This window comes from Microcaecilia unicolor, chromosome 2, assembly GCF_901765095.1.
Source record: "Microcaecilia unicolor chromosome 2, aMicUni1.1, whole genome shotgun sequence".
Lineage (NCBI taxonomy): Eukaryota > Metazoa > Chordata > Amphibia > Gymnophiona > Siphonopidae > Microcaecilia > Microcaecilia unicolor.
Window position 1 is genome coordinate 436,842,289 of NC_044032.1, and position 17,685 is coordinate 436,859,973.

Here is a 17,685-nt window from a genome sequence, read left to right on the forward strand (position 1 = left end):
AACTTACTGGGGCAAAGACTGGAAATATAGGAAGGGGCAAACGAAACCCAAGGGGGTTTTCGGAGCACTTTCCGCACGAAATTAGAACTTTTCCGAAGAAAAAACACGTCGATTAAAACAACGGACGCGCGAGGTCAACTCTCCGGGGCTCGACACGGCAAAAACACAGCCGTACCGAGTGCGGACGAAAGAAGACTGGCCGGCTCGAACCGGTTTCGGGCGGGAAGACGGCTGCGCATGCGCGGTGCGCGCGAGAGCTAGCAAAGGACTTTGCTAGTGAAGGTTCCGATTGGAGGGGCTGCCGTGGACGTCACCCATCAGTGAGAACAAGCAGCCTGCTTGTCCTCGGAGAAATGTTATTGCAGGCTACTCTGCAAGTGGCATTGGAAGATATTGTTGTCTGCATGATATACACCCATGCATCTGAAATGACAGCTAAGGTCATTAAAAAAAAAACCTCACTGAACTGTGCAAAGTGTTCACCTGTGTTATCAAACACATTATTGTTTGATAGCATATAGCAGAAACCACAATATCAATGATCGGGTTTGTAGATCGGATGTGTAAACTACTTTGAAAAAGTCTGATTCCCACCTCTGGGTCCTAGATGATGTGGTCATTGTTCAATCTGTGACATCATTATGAGGGCAGCCTATTTACAGATCCATGTACGGAGCATGTTTTCTCTTTTTTGTGTATGCATTTTGCTTTTGTTCTTTTTTGTTTTTCTTTAAATCTTTTGTTCTGATTGGTTGCCACAGTGTTGGTGTCAGACATCATTTTTTTTATATAGAAGCCATTATGGATTCAGCATTGTGGACGTGATGATTGTCATGCCTCTGGATTGCCTTTCTTTGAAGAATGTGATTGTGAATGGATCTGGTTTGTTTTTTGCACTGTGGAATACTTACAGCAATTCTTCCGTTTCTTTTCAGAACTGCTCTGTCGTCTGGGACCCTGAAGCAGCTTAGCGAAATGCTGGCCATCGTTGGCCCAGGGGCGACTTGGAAGTTTGAAGAATTCATCAGATGCCTTTTCTGCACTTCATTTGAGTTATAAGTTATGAGAAAGGTGTTTTTCACTATTTTTGAGTACTGACACATTATAAAGACTGCACTTTTTTCCTCTAAATCATCAAATGAAGCTACATATGTTTGGAAGGTTTTTGCAGATCATGAAGTTGAGATCTATTTGATCGTAATAGATCTATAAATCTTTTTGATTTTGACCTTCTTTGAGGCTTTTCCTTCCTTTTTTACCATAAGTGGAGGAGTGGCCTAGTGGTTAGGGTGGTGGACTTTGGTCCTGAGGAACTGAGTTTGATTCCCGGCACAGGCAGCTCCTTGTGACTCTGGGCAAGTCACTTAACCCTCCATTGCCTGCCGCATTGAGCCTGCCATGAGTGGGAAAGCGCGGGGTACAAATGTAACAAAAAAAAAAAAAATAATAAGTCTGTGAGCTTGCTTTTGATATATTTGTGCTCCATCTGCTGATATTGCATGGATTACTTTTTGTAATATGCCACTACGTGCACCTCCATGAATGTTATTTACATTGTTACCTATCCTTGTCCCTTGTGTGTCCATAAGGCAAACTTTGACAGCATTCAAAATTCGAATGATCGAACATTGCCACTGTATGAAACATCACAAAATGGAGGAACCCGTGGTGCAGCATTTTGGAGAATGGACTTACCCTGTACAGTGACCGATAAGTTTGAAATGTCATCTTGCAGAGGAGACATCCACAAGAGGTTGAGGCAGAGAGACCACCACTAGATTTTCCTTTTGAATACAGTGGAGTCTTCGATTTTAAATTAGAATATTGAGTGGGATGCCATTTGACAATTTTTTCGTTAATGATTTTTTGGGAGCTCTTTTGGTGTTGGGCATCAGTATGCTGACTTACCACTAGTCATTTCGAAAAGTGGGTGTTTTTGATACATGGCAGCCATATTCTGCACTTGTATTTCGAGAGTTGACCGGAATGTAATATCACCTGAGGTAGATATTGGTAAAACAAGAGGCCTTTTATTTATATTGATGATATCTTGATGAGGAGTGATGCATGATATGTAGAAGTCTTTTTGCATCTGGATGTTTTTTTTGACCAGAGAGGATTTTATAGCATTATCTGAAGAAGAATTGAGGTTAGACCTACTGCAAAAGTTCAAAATAAGTATTATATGAAGAGTGTGAAGTTCTCAGCTCTTTTGCTGACAATGTTTTATATTGGACTGTTTAAGGGCAATTCTATAACTGGGTACCCATATTTATGCATCACTTGAGTGTATAAATATACAGAATATTGTCACTTTCACAGGTAGTGTGTAAGTGCCTTTTTGTAAGGGCCTGCATAAGTGGCACAGCACATAAATGCAAGGGGGTGTTCACATGGGTGGTGCTGCCACTTACTGTAAGGAACACTAAGTTATGCATGCCCTTGCCGCATTTAAATGCCAGCAGTTATGTGAGGTCTATGGCTGCTGTAAAAGTGAGCCTCTATATTTCAGGTGTCCCTGGGCTGTACTAGTTTCTACAACAAATTTCAGGAACTCAGATACCATTATCAAACAGGTTCTCACCATGCAGCATCAGGATACTTAAAAGAAGATGGCCACTTATAAAATTACTCCCTCTCCCCCAGATTCTATAAAGGTCATCCAAATTTGGGTGATTTTGGGTGATCCCAACTTAATTAGTTAACGAGCCAATTCATCAATAAGCGGATGCTATCAATTATTGACATTAATTGGCACTAAATTGGATTGTATGCACATCTGCCATCATGCTATTCTACAATCCTGGGAGCCTAAATCCCACAGTGTACAACCTAAAAGGGGGCATGGCAATGGGCGAGTCACGGGCATTCTGAAAATGTGGGCACAGTGTTATAGAATAGCGCCATTTATGCGCCCAAATGTTATGAGTTGGGCGCTGGCATTTACACCAGGTTTTAGCTGGCATAAATGCTAGGGCCCAAATTTGGGGGTGGGAACCAGCATTATGCCCTATTTACAAAGGGCACTCAGTCCGGAGTGCCCTTTATAGGATAGCGTTTAGGGCCCTTTTTTTAGCGCTATTTACTGAATCTGGCCCTTTATGTTTAAACTTTTAACTACCATTTGAGTGCCACTAAATTTTTGTGGGTGGTGAAGTTTTTTATATGCTTTGTAACAGTGTAAGGTAAGCAGGTATTTACAATAACACTCTTAAGACAGAATTCTGACACTTACAAGCGCATGTTCAAATATACATGTCCAAATGCCATTAGTCTTAATAATTACACACATAATGAGTACAAAAATGTTATAGAATAGCCCCCATGATGTCTGTGTATTTTTACTGGGTCATTCTTCAAAGTTTGATGTTCAGGTAATCATGATAGCCGAGTTTAATTATGGAAAAATTAATTCTTACCTGATAATGTTCTTTCCATTAGTCCCAACAGATCAATCCAGAGACTTGTGGGTTGTGTCCCTCTACCAGCAGGTGGAGATAGAGAGAACCTCTGAGGTTTGCTATAGGTGGACCTGTGCAGCCAGCTGAACCTCAGTATGAACGATACCAAAGAAGTGGAATGGAAACAATAGAAAACTCGCCTGACATTGTCAGACCAATTGCCCAACATACTTCCACCACTTCTATATTTATTTATTTTATTTTTTAATCAAATGAAGGAACATTCAGAACAATGGAACCCGAAAAAAAACTAACCAACCGCAACAAAACCGCAGACAGTAAACCCAGGGGGGGGGGGGGGGCCTCTGGATTCATCTGTTGGGACTAATGGAAAGAAAATTATCAGGTAAGAATTAATTTTTCCTTCCATGGCGTCCCACAGATCAATCCAGAGACTTGTGGGATGTGCCCAAGCAGTCCTCAAGTAGGGCGAGACAGCCCCAACCTGGCAATCACCAACGAGCCAAACACCGCATCTTGACGAGCTGCCACTTCCACCCGATAATGACGAGTGAAGGTATGGACCGAAGCCCATGTAGCTCCGCTACAGATATCTTCCAGAGAAACCAAACAGGACTCTGCATAGGAGGAAGCTTGAGCTCGCACAGAATGCGCATGAACTTGTAAAGGGGCTTGCTTGCCCAATGCCACGTATGCCGAAAAGAAGGCCTCCCGCAACCAATGGGCTATGGTGTCCATGGACACCATATGACTCTTCTTAATGCCTCCAAAAAGGACGAAAGGACGAAGAGATAGTCAGAAAGACAAAATTCATTAGTCACCTCCAACTACCTGAGAAGATCCCGTCTCACGTCGAGGCAGCGAAGAGCTCGGAATTGCTCAGGGTAATCTTCCCGGTGGAAGGCCGGCAAATGCAGAGACTGCCCCAAGTAGAAATGAGAAACCACCTTGAGCAAAAATGAAGGAACTGTCCTAATCGATACCCCCACCTCTGTAAAACGCAGGAAGGGGTCTCTGCAAGAAAGGGCCTGCAACTCTGAAATTCTCAGAGCGAAAGTAATGGCTACTACGAAAATTGCCTTCAAGGTGAGATCCTTAATCGTAATCCTCAATAAGGGTTCGAAAGGAGGATGCTGAAGCACTTTAAGAACTAGATTAAGGTTCCAGGATGGCAGAACTGGCATGTGAGGAGGGCGCAAACAATTTACGCCCCTCAAGAAACAAACCACATCCAGGTGGGAGGTGATGGACACCCCATGAAGCCGACCTCTAAAACATGCTAGAGCTGCAACCTGCACCTTAAGAGAACTCAACGAGAGTGATTTTTGTACAGCCTCCTGAAGAAACGCAAGGATAACCGATATTGAAGTCGAAGCCACTGACAATCCCGAACTCGCACACCACGAATCGAAGGTACGCCACACCCTAGTATAAGCTATCAAGGTGGATCTTTTCCGAGCCTACAGCATCGTAGCGATAACCACGTCCGGATACCCTTTTCTTCTCAACCTCGCCCTTTCAAGGGCCAGGCCGTAAGACCAAAGGGGGAGGTATCCTCCATCATGACTGGCCCCTGCAGTAGGCAACCATGCTGCGCCGGTAGCAGAAAAGGATGATCAAGCAGAAGCTTGATCACATCTGCTTACCAGGGTCATCTGGGCCAATCCGGGGCCACTAGGATCACTCAACCAGGATGACTGGCAAAGCGAGTCAGTAACCTGCCCACCATTGGCCACGGGGGAAAGGCATAGAGCAGGCCCCTAGGCCAAGGTTGAAGAAGGGCATCGATGCCTTCTGAGCCCAGCTCTTGTCCCCTGCTGAAGAAACAGGGAACCTTCGCACTGAATGTGGTGGCCATTAAGTCCATCTCTGGCATCCCCCAAAGGGCAGTTATCTGATTGAAGGCCAGAGCGGAGAGCGTCCACTCCCCCGGTTCCAACTGGTGGCGACTGAGAAAGTCCGCTTGCACATTCTGTGACCACGCTATATGAGACGCTGTCAACAAAGAGAAATGAGTCTCTGCCCAATGGCAGATCAAAGCCACCTTGCGCGCTTGGGGCGCACTCCTCGTGCCCCCGACGGTTTACGTAGGCGACCGCCATCGCATTGTCCGAAAGAACTCGAACTGGGCAACCGCGAAGAGACAGAAACTCCCGAACGGCCAGACGAATCTCCTGTAACTCCAAGCGGTTGATGGACCATGACACCTCCGTCGAAGTCCAAACGCCCTGGGCCGTCTGTTGCAGGCAATGAGCCCCCCAGCCAGACAGTGACACATCCGTGGTCACTATCTTCCAGTCTGGGGTTGCCAGAGGAATGCCCGACACCAGGTTCTTTTGAATGAACCACCAGTGCATGATTGTGTGAAGACGGGCCGAACATGGCACCCAAACCTTGTAATCCTCCGAGAGTGGAGACCAACGGCTCAGAAGGTGCCATTGGAGGGGGCGCATGTGAGCTCTGACCCACTTTACCACGTCCAAGGTGGAGGCCATGGAACCTAGAACTTGTACATAGTCCCAAGCCCTCGGGTTCGAAGTTTTGAACAGTGCTCGTAACTGAGCCTGTAACCGCTGTACTCGAGCTGAAGGAAGAGAAACTATCCCTGTTCGGGTATCGAAGCACACCCCCAAGTATTCCAGCGTTTGGGAAGGCGTTAGGCTGCACTTCGGGAAGTTGATCACCCAACCAAGCGACTGAAGCAACCCAAACACTTTGTCGGTTGCCCGCCGACTCTCCTCGAAAGAAGACGCCTGCCCAAGCCAGTCATCTAGAAAGGGATGGACCTGAATCCCTTCCTTCCTGAGATAGGCCACCACTACTACCAGGACCTTGGAAAAGGTCCGAGGTGCTGTGGCTAGGCCGAAGGGCATCATTTTTAATTGAAAATGATGACCGAGCACTGCAAAGCAAAGAAAGCGCCTACGGGGAGGTCAGATTGGAATGTGTAAATAGGCCTCTTTGAGATCGAGAGAGGTCAAAAACTCCCCTGGCTATACCGCTGCGATCACCGATCAGAGGGTTTCCATGCGGAAAAATTGAACCCGTAAGGACCTGTTGACACACTTGAGATCTAAGACGGGTCGCCAAGAACCGCCTTTTTTTGGCACCACAAAATAAATGGAGTATCAACTGCACCCTCTTTCTGCTGGGGGCACCCAGCCGTTGTAAGTTGAGGAGGGTGTGTCAAATGGCTCGCACCTTGGCGGGACATTTGCAAGGAGATTCCAGAAAAAAGTTTACTATCAGACGAGCCAATTCTAACTTGTAGCCATCTCTGATAACCTCCAAGACCCATTCGACAGATGTTAACCCTGGTCCACTCCACCAGGAATAGGGACAGTCTGCCCCCAATAACTGACTGGATATGGACCAGGGCCCCATCATTGGGCGGACCTGGCTGCGAGCTAGTTTCAGTTACTGGAAAGGAAGGCCCGCCTGTCACCTTGAAAGGGCTGAGGCCTCTGAGAAGACCTTGCTCTCTGAAAAGAGGCCCTGCGACCTGGATGGTAACGCCGTGTATCCCTAAACTTAGGTTTAGGTCCCATCGGGTGTACAAACTTGGACCTGTCCTCTGAAAGGCGCTGGCCCTTAGAGTCACCGAGGTCCTTCACAATCTGTTCTAAGTCTGTCTCAAACAAAAGCTTTCCCCTAAAAGGAAGCCTCTCTAAACGTGACTTACAGGCCACGTCTGCAGCCCAATGCCTCAACCACAGCCAGCGACACGCGGACACCGCTAGGGAAACCTCCTTCGCCGAAGCCCTCAAAAGACCATAAAGAAGATCCACAAGGAAGGCTAAACCTGACTCCAAGGCTGGCAAAACAGCCACGAGATCTTCCGGAGAGGAGGCTTTCTGTACCCCAATAAGCATGCCCGCGCCAGACAGGAGCCACAAACTGAGGCCTGCAGGGAAAGGGCCGCTACTTCAAGGACAGCTTCAAGCAAGTCTCCAACTTACAACCCTGAGGGTCTTTGAGCGCCATGCCACCCTCCACAGGGAGAGTGGTTTTCTTAGTGACTGCTGTGATTAAGGAATCCACCGTAGCGACCTTCAGCAAGTCTAAGTCCGGAGCAGGTAGCACGTAAAGACACGACATAGCTCTAAGCAACCTTAAGCCCACTGTCTGGCGTATTCCACTGCGCCAAAATAAGGATCTTCATGGCCTTGTGCACATGAAAGGAACGAGGTGGGCATTTGATGTCAGACATAATAGAGGGCACCGGACCTGTTCCCCCTGACGATTCAGAGGGGAAATGGCCAAAACCTCAAAAGCCCTAATAATCAGGGAGGGAAGCTCTTCACTGTGAAAAAGGCGGGCAGCCATCGGATCATCCCCCTCCTCAGAGGGTAGGGTGACCTCATCTGCCAAATCCAAAGATTCTGAGGGAAAGCCCGGAGACAAAACTGGGCCATCTGTGTCAGATAGTTTGTCAGATAGTGTGTCAGATAGTTTGTTACCTTTAGATTGTAAGCTCTCTTGAGCAGGGACTGTCCTTCCCCATGTTTTAACTTGTACAGCGCTACGTAACCCTAGTAGTAGTAGTAGTAGTAGTAGTAGATAGCTCCTCGGGATCCAAAATCTCCACCCGGGGACGTTTTGGCAGGAAAGACTGAGAGGCTGCAACAACCAAAGTTTGCTGAGGAAGAGACGGGGCTGCCTGAAGAGAAACTCCTGACTTCTTCAAAAGAAAGGCATTGTGCATTAATAAAACAAAATCTGGGGAAAAAGGAACTGCAAGGGACTCCCCTGCTCCCTGTACATCGCTTTGCTCCATCGGAGCCTGTGCCACAGAAGCGCCCTGCGCCTCTTGTCTGTCAACCGCGATGTGCGGAGCGGGTCGCACCTGAGAGGAAAAAAATGGCACCCGCCAACGCGCGCTGCACTAACTGCCCCGAGGAACCCGCCAAAACTATCTCCTGCTCTTCCGACTCACTTGATGCCTGAGGGGAACCCTTGTCGCGCTGAACACCCGCTGAGGGCAGGACTCACACTCCCCCGATACTGCTCTCAGGCCCCCACACCGGGCGCAGCGCTCAGCCGCCTCAGAAGGCACTGACATGCTCCACAAACGCCTACCCCAAAAATGACTCGGCAGAACGTCTAGTTCCACCGTATGATTAAACAAAAGAAAGTCTCTTACCTTTTTTTTTTTTTTTTTTAAAGTCAGGAGAGAAAGGAAACACCCGATCAGGCCAACAGCCCCGAGCAACAGAGGAAAGGTAGGGGGACACAGGGAGGTACCTGGCACCACCAGGTGTACAACACAAGCTGCAACCAGCCACTCAACCCCTGTCTGTGCTAAAATAGGCCCAAAGGACACCTGTAGCCAGATCAAACCAGAGCTGCACAGAGAGGTCCCTCCACCTGCTAGATAGAGAAAATACTGAGGTTCACCTGGCTGCACAGGTCCACATATAGCAAACCTCGGAGGTTCTCTCTATCGCCACCTGCTGGTAGAAGAACACAACACACAAGTCTCTGGATTGATCTGTGGGACGCCATGGAACAAAACCTTTGGTAACAAAGATAATTGAGGTGGTGCAAGAATGAAGGTTTTTGCACTACCCTTAATGAACCTATATGTGGTGCCTTTGTAAGTTATCATATCCAAATCAAAATGCAAAATAGAATCAAATATGCTAAGATATTTTTCACTTGCCACTTCCTCAGGGAACTGGCCCACTGTGGGATTGCCACTGCAGTTCACGATAGATCAGCATCAACCAGCACACGCTGTGATTGAGGATAGAGGGGACAAAACTTAGAGGGAAGAAACCTAGTCTGTGGCTAGAGTACAGGGTCTATGTTTTTTTTCCAAATCTTACCAGAAAGGATTGTCAGTTTCCAGTTGTTGTTGTATAGATTTTCAGTGCATGCTTTCAGTGCAAGCTGCGCATCTTCTGGTGTTTTGAACCGCACATGGCATTCTGTATCTCCTTCTAAAACATCTACATAGACCACCTCGGATTTCCCTGATAAGACATCCTGTAATTAAGAAATAGTCACAAAACCACTCAAAAAATATAGCATCAGCATACCAAGTAAGGAGGCACTAAAGAGTCAAAGAATGCATGTTGTTATTAGGATTTACGTGAAGCACAGAACACTATGCTACAAGCAAATATCTCACTTTAAAAAGGCATTCCAATAGCACTGAATCACAAAGCCACTATGGCCAAAGTGTTTCTCTAGGATCTACAACAGTAAAATAAAATGTTATACATCCAAAGGAAGAGAAAGTAACTCTTATGTTCCTTAGGCCCTCTTGATCCAAAGCCCCGTGCTGTTCCAAACAGCGCTCTAAAAATAGCGCTGGAACAGCGCAGGGCTTTTCTGCATCGATGATCAGAGATAATACATGCAAATTTAAGAAGCGCAATTATCTCTGATCAAGGGGTAGAAGTGTGGGAGAATTGTACCTGAGCATGCGCTCAGCACAATGCTCCCGCACTTGTTTGACAGGTCTGGGCTGTCAAAAGCCCAAACCTGTCAAACACAGGGGCTGGAGGTCCATGGGACCACCAAGCCCTGACTACCCCTGCCTGAGCAAGGCAAAACGGGGGCTGGAGGTCCGGTGGACCTCCGGTCCCCCCGGCGATCTCACCACCCCCCCCCCCCCCAAGTTCAGGGAGGGCTGGAGATCCAGTGGGTCTCCAGCCCCCCAAACCCCCAGAAAATATCAAGTGGCCGCCGCTGGCCAAACCCTCTCCCACCTCCCACCTAGCAAGCGACCGGGGGGGGGGGGCTGGAGGTCCACCCCAACTCCCCCCCACCGCGTTGTTGTACCAATCCCTGGTGGTCCAGCGTGAGTAGTAGTAACAACCCCCCTCCCGGCCCCCCTACCCTCTCCCACCCTCCCACCCAGCAAGCGAAGCCACCTCAACTCCCCCCCCCCCCAGTATTGTCATATGAATGCCTGGTGGTCCAACGTGAGTCGTAGTGACAACCCCCCTCCCGCTCCCCCCCCCCCCCACTTTTAGTTGGAGGAGGGACGCAGCCTAACTCCCTCCTCTTCCAGTGGACGACACCGCAAAATGGTGGCGCCCAGCCCCGCCCATTGCATCCTGGGATTCACTGGGCGGGGCTACAGACCATGTAAGGGAGTGATTCCCTTACATGGTTTGTAGCCCCGCCGTCCGTTTTTGCCGTCATTCCACCCCCCACCGCTAAACGCGCTGTGATTGGCTCAGAGACTTCCAGGTCTCTCAGCTGAGTGGAAGCATGGCCAAAAAAGACGTTTTTTATTATTGCGGAGGTGAATGATGGCTTTTTTTGATGGCCGGCCTCAACTGCACTTTTGTTTTTATTATTGCGGCGGGGGGCGGAATGACGGCGAAAACGGACAGCTTTTTTCGATGGCCGGTCTCAACTGCACTTTTGTTTTTATTATTGCAGCGGGGGGCAGAATGACTTTTTATAGCAGTTTTTCATCAGTTTTCAATCCTGCGCAGCCCCAACGAGAGGTACAGACCTCTTGTTAGAGTTTCCAGCGTTAAGGCAATTGGAAAAGCTTAGTGCATCTCATTATAAAAGGGTTTCTACACAATTTGCTCATCTGCATTCCGTTTTCGTTAGCTGCTACCGTCGTCGTAAAATAGCTTTTAGTGCATGCCAGGGTTTACAACTTGCTCGTTAATGGCTCGTTAGGTTTAGTGCACCTGGCCCTGAGGGAGCACAACAGTACATATTAATATTTACTTTGGTAAAGAAATTCAAGCTCACCAAATTATTGACATGACAAAGTTGTAAATATTTCAGCAGATGAAGGGCAGTTTTCATGGGCATTTCCATAAATAAAAGAGGGCTTTGGAGGTAATTTCATAAGTTTTTTAGTGGGTAAAAAAGTGTTTCCATGTAGAAATAGGTGCTTATAAATATTTCCAGGACTCGCATGCATAAACGTATGTCCTACCAATGCAGAGAATGTACTTTTAAACTGTATCCACATAGGTATTCTTAAGGGTGGAGACTGAGTAGCGCTGGGGCTGAGCCTGCGAATATTATAAAATATGTGTATCTATGCAAAATTAGGTATAACTTTGTGTGTGGGAGCTTTTGTGGAGGTGCAACATATATTCCCGTTTTCAGAGTCTTGGCACCCTGTAACAAAATGACTCTCAAAATGAGCAGGATTGGGGTTTTTTGAAACTTGTTCAACACAAATGTGCCTAACTGTATGCACTTATTGGGGAGGATTCCCAGACCTAGTGTGACAGGAGAGTGCACTTAAATGCATTCTATTATATTTCCAAAACTAAACACACAAGGTTTCACAGATGAAGTACCTGCACTAAAAGTAAGTAAAATTTGTGCATATATTTTACTAAAGTCCATTTTCAAAGAAAAATATTCCCTTTGAACATAGATTATGCAGGTAAACAGTACCTGCAGACTTTGTTTGAAAGTTGCTCCCTTAGGAAGAAGCATCGTAGGCGTGAGATATTAACTGCATCTTTCTTACTTTTTGCTACAACACTTCTCTGCTTCTTTATTACACTTACATTACAGTGGTAAGCATGACATGTTTGGATAGGAGCAGTGGCTCAAAAACAATTGTGAAGACTTACTTTCATATGCTTCCTGAGATCATCCTCAAACAGTAATATCCCCCCCACCCCAAAAAAAAAAAGAGGAACATCCTGAGCAGAATTCAAAAAGCAGAATCCACTTACCAATTGCAAAGCCATACTCAACAAGGGGCCACAACCATCAAGGCTACAGACCTTGAAGTTACCCTACACAGGTCATAAGAACAGCCATACTGGGTTAGACCAATGGTCCATCCAGCCCAGTATCCTGTTTCCAACAGTGGCCAATCCAGGTCACAAGTACCTGGAAGAAACCCAATTAGTAGCAACATTCCATGCTACCAATCTCTGGGCAAGCAGTAGCTTCCCCCATGGCTGTCTCAATAGCAGACTATAGACTTTGACTCCAGCAACTTGTCCAAACCTTTTTTAAATTCAGATACACTAACCACTGTTACCACATCCTCCGGCAGCGAGTTTCAGAGCTTAACTATTCTTTAAGTGAAAAACTATTCCTCCTATTTGTTTTAAAAGTATTTCCATGTAATTTCATTGAGTGTCATCAAGGATATCAGTGAGAAAGTCTGTGCAGAATTTGGTGGCGGGGAAACCTAGGGTTCTCCAGTAGCTGCTGGATGCAGTACAGCAAAGCAAGGTTCATAGTCTCTGTAGAGTGCAGCCCGACTACCCAACACACAGAAAAAAAACGTCTCCTTCAAGAATATCTAGCTTTCCTATCTTGGTTATCCTTAAGAGCTGAGCCCCTTTGTACTACAGGACGGTCTACTAAGGCATCCACTCTACTGAGCTGAAATAAGAGCTCCATCTCCCATTCCATAAAGATCATATCCTGGTAGTTTCCAAATTCCCTCCAGTACAAGATCCCTGTCCACAGGTTCCTTAATTGGTCTTGTGCAATAGACAAATGATGAAGGATTTTTCAATCTTCACAGGCAAAAGGCTACTAAGCAGACTACCAGCCCCCTCATCCTCCTCTGCATCACCTAGATCCCCCATCATGAAAGAGGAAGAGATAGGATCACAAACCTCACTCTTCACCTTCCCAGACAGCCTAAGCTTTTGGGAGCCATGGGACTGGTTGGAGGAATCCCCAGGCCATCCCCAAAATCTACAATCGCCTTGTATCATCCCAAGGAAGACTGAGGTGCAGACAAAAAGCCAAATCTTGAATAAACTGAGGTCCAAGGGAAGGAGAACCAAATGGAAACTGCTGCACACAAGGTCCACCCTGCTTGGAGATGAGCACTTGAGGAATGGGTTTGGGAGAAAGAGCTGGATGGGACAGTAGCAGAACAAAACCCATGGTAGGGAGAGCTGGTCAGGACAGCAATGGATCAGGGTGGGGGGGGGGGAGGGCCATGGGAAAGGAGTTGAAAAAAGTCTAGAAAATATAGAAGAGTCTCTGAATATGCGTTACTCTAAAATAAAACATCAATTACTATTAATAACAGACTAATAAATCTTCACGTTTCAGTGATGTACATAATATCTTAAACATTTTGGTAACACACTCCCTATACCTCATGGAATTCTGCATAACTTGTCACATCGAAATTTGGACAGGCAAGAGTGACAATGGCTTACATGGTTCCATGCCATCTCTTTCTCCTCTGCAGCCCTGGGCTTGAAAACTAATTTGATGCATAGAACATTATATAGCTGCATGGTTCAATCAGCAGTCTGATGTAAGGTGGCAGAAGAGAGGATGTGGCTTGATGTGCAACCACTCTCCTTCTTCTCTTGCTATATGATCAGTGAGGGAGGAGGGGTATAGACAGTAAGCTGAGGATGTGTGCCTGGGGTGGGGGAGGAACCAAAGAGCAAACTGGATTTGTGCGCCAAGAAGGGTGCAGATGGGACAGGGGAGAAAGAGAGCTTGGTGGTGGGGTGATGAAAACAGGAGGTCGTGATGGGAGACAGTAAAAGAGAACTACAGTTGCAAAAAGAACTGAGCATCTTGCTATGGGGTGCTGAGAGAGAACTGGGGAGTGCAAGGAGTCAGCTACAGAAATAGGGAGCAGATAAAGAGAAAGCTAAGGGATAGGAGAAGAAAGAAATAGGGAGGCAGAAAGAGAAACCTTGGGGACTGACCTGCTGGGGAGGGGAGGGGGGCAGAAGGCCATCAAGCTATGTTGGAGAGAGAGAGAGCACACGCACACTGGGAAAAGTGAAACTGAGCTAGTGCATACACTTGGAATGGTGAAACGTGGAGAGTAAGACTGCTAGAAGTCAATTAGGCATTGAAAATTAATAGTGGCTCTGTTGACCCTGGCTGTTCTTGGAGAGAGGAGGGGATGGTGAGGGGGGATTGACATATGTTGATACATGGATTTGACAATTTGTTGTTTTATAATGTTTTTGTTTCCCAATAAAAGCTTTTAACCACCCCCCCCCCCCCCCCCTCCAAAAGAGAGACTGCTGGGGAGGTTAAGTCTAAGGAGGAAAAGGCCAGGATGAAAAGGGGCCAGACTTTATAATGGAGGAATTTTGCCATAAAACAAAACAAAAAAATCCTCCTCCTAATACTCAGCTGGCAGTAGTCTGCAGTTTTTAAAGCACTGTTCGTCATCAACTAAATTAGCCCCCAATATTCAGTGCCAGGCCATGTCTGAACACTGGCACTGAATATCAGGGGCTAATTTTAGGTGGGCGGGCTGCCCAGAGCTTATGTAGGCCCAGCCAATATTCAGAAACCATAGGACAAAAAAAAAGGAGAACCCTACATATGAAGTCCAAATGGGGAAAAGTAGGGGTGCACGAAACGCCTTCCAATCCAAACGCAGAGACACAAATGATGCCAATATTCAGCCAGCGTCCACAAGACAGTTATGTGGAACCCGATCTGAATGTCAGACCAGCACTCCCCATAACTTTTTTTTTTAATGTGGTCCCCTAAGCCCCTCCCAAAAAAGCTCTCTCCTTCCCTGCCCCTTCCCCTCCAGCCCGCAGCAAGAAACTAGTCTCCCTCCCCCCCAGCCATCCAGGTAGGCCCCTCGAGGCAGCCCTCTTGCTCCTGCCCCAACAAGGATAGAGGTAGGTTTCTGGGGGGCCTACCTGGATGGCTAAGGGATTGGGGGCTGGACTAGTTTCTAGCCACGAGCTGAGGGAGGGGGCAGGGATGGAGAGGGCTTTTTTGGTGGGGAGGGCATAAGGGGCCTCAGGGGACCAGATTTCTTTTATATGGGTATTAGCCTGATATTCAGTGCCAGCACCTGCATCACTCAGTGGTTTAATTTAAATTAGGCCACTGAGCGATGCAGGTGCTGACATTAAATATTGTTATTGACATTAAATATTTGGGTGACACTAAATATTGCCACATAACCCCGGGCTTCACCCAATGCTGCCCCTGACCTGCCCACTTTTTCGGTGAGCAGTCAGAGACGATATTCAGCGGCACTGCCCGGTTTAGTGCTGCTGAATATAGGTGGTTGGGCGGCTCAGAGCAATTTAAGTAGGCTGGATTCTCTCTGGCTCGCTTAAATCGCTTTGAATATTGGGCCCCATATGTATACAGAATTTAAAATATTGTGCAAAAAGTTTCACATTTTTTGTGTAGAATTTCTCCAGAAACAACACCTAGGGTCATGATCTTTTCCACTCTTTAATTCCTTTTGAAAATATTTTCATATCCAAAGCAGGATCTAAGATTCTGTTTCTTGCCAACAAAGTTCTTCATATTGGTGCCCCATTTTACCTCTGCTCACTGTCAAGACTCTGCTAATCAATTAGTAATCCTCTCACTCAGGAAACTGACACATCACCTCACAGGATTCATAATTTGCTGCATGGCACTCATTTTCTGGAATTTGCTTCTAATGGATATTCGCTGCCAACCATCATTAAAGAAATTCAGGACTCTCTTGAGAACTTGGCTCTTTTGCCATGCATTCCCTGATCTCTACGCATCCAGTGAAGGACCATAGACTGTACTTGCTTTTGTTTTTCTTGACTATTTCACTCCTATTGTGTCCAGCTGAAACAATTATGTAATGGTTACTTTATGTTGTGCTAATTTAACTTGGCCCAGTGGCCGACTGTAACTGAATACTGTGCTGTCTTGTACGATATTTTTGGTTCACCACCATGATGTATTTGTAATGTCAATACACCAATTTTCAGAAATAAGCAACATAAAATAAAATAAACAGAATTTGCAGAAGGTGATGCACTGTCACCACTAGAATGTAAAAGTCTCCACTAATTCACTGGAAAACACACAGCACTTTAACACCGCCTTGCTAATGTGCTTCACACCTATTCTGAGGGTTCACCTATAAGGGTGAAAGAGTAATTCATCTCTGCTAACTCAAATGGCTTTTCTTGGAAATCTGTTCAGCAAGCCATAAGCCAGCACCACTTGTAATGGTGAGGTTTTCTTTAGAAATTTAACTGGCCTGACAGCTTAGCCTATTTGACACTGGCTGCTAAACAACTGCCAGGTGGCAATGAGTTCCTGCTATCATATATTTTTCTTAAATTAAAGGCCTTAAAAATGACAACAGCAAAACAGCATATACAGGGTAAGTAAGAAAAAAAAACTAACTCCCTAGAGTTTTTTTGTCACTTTCTCAGCAACCACTCTGAATTTCAGTTAGAAAGTTTTCATATTTAATTACTCATCATACTCACTTATTACTATTAGACAACATTTAATTATCTTAAGCTATGTTGATGTTACCGACATCTTAGCATTACTACCTAGCAATATTTGCACGTTAAAAGTGTTTGAGCTAAAACACAGTCGAATAACATCAATTCAAACAATATAATTAACAATGTGTCAAAATTTCACAGTTACGGTGAATGCTCAAAGTGTCCACCCCCAGCTTTAACATAGGCCTTCAGTTGCTTTGGGAAGTTCTTAAAAGTTTTGTGGATCGTTCCCTGTGGTAGGCTGTCCCAGATCATCTGCAATACTTCCTTGAGTCTGGTGATTGTGGCTTTGGGTGGAGCTTGTGATAGGCCTCCAACATTGCTCCCCAGACAAAAATCTACATCATCACTGTGACATCTTTAACAGTAAGCTGGTACCCCATTTTGTTTTTCAAATAATGGTAGCTTTACAATGCAAATATTTTTGAATGTGCAAAAATCGCTGGGTGGTCATGCTAAAAAGTCTGTAAGTTTGCTTATCTATATAATAATTTGTACCTCAGAGGTTCTCTGGCTGGCTGGGTTCATAACATGTTGCTGACGTCAGCTCGCCTCCAGCGTTCCCTTCCCTCTCACTTTCCCGCCCTCGCGTAGAGACGAAATGACATCAGAGGAGGGTGGGACACTGATAGGGAAGGCAAGGGAACACTGGAGGTGACGTGAGGCCAGCCTGCCTGCCGCCGCTCTGACCTGAGGTAAGATGGACGGCTTACAGGCAGGGCGGTAGGAAGGACAGAGGGGAGGGAAGAATCACTGCACATGGATGGGATGGGAGGGCAGGGCACAGGACATTCGCTGCACATGGATGAGATGTGAGGGCAGGGCAGAAGTGAATCGCTGGATTTCGATGGGAAGCGAGGGGACAATTGTGGGACACAGATGGGAGGGGAGTGCAGGGCAGAGGAGATTCACTGGACATGGAGGGGAGGCCAAAATCATGGGACATGGAGGGGACGCCAGGGCACAGGACAATCGCTGGACATGGAAGGGAGGACATAATCGCAGGACATCGAGGGGAGTGGAGGGCATAACAGAGGAGAATCGATGGACATGGA

General features: G+C 46.5%; 1 protein-coding gene across 4 annotated transcripts in view; it reads right to left on the reverse strand.

The window, feature by feature from the left end:
• Nucleotides 1-17,685, reverse strand: part of LARP7 (La ribonucleoprotein domain family member 7) — a 107,438-nt gene that overhangs the window by 16,462 nt on the left and 73,291 nt on the right. For all 4 annotated transcript variants that reach the window (XM_030190849.1, XM_030190848.1, XM_030190847.1 and 1 more), the window contains exon 11: nt 9,251-9,410. In XM_030190849.1, coding sequence (XP_030046709.1) covers nt 9,251-9,410 — 160 coding nt within the window. The remainder of the gene's footprint in view (nt 1-9,250; nt 9,411-17,685) is intronic.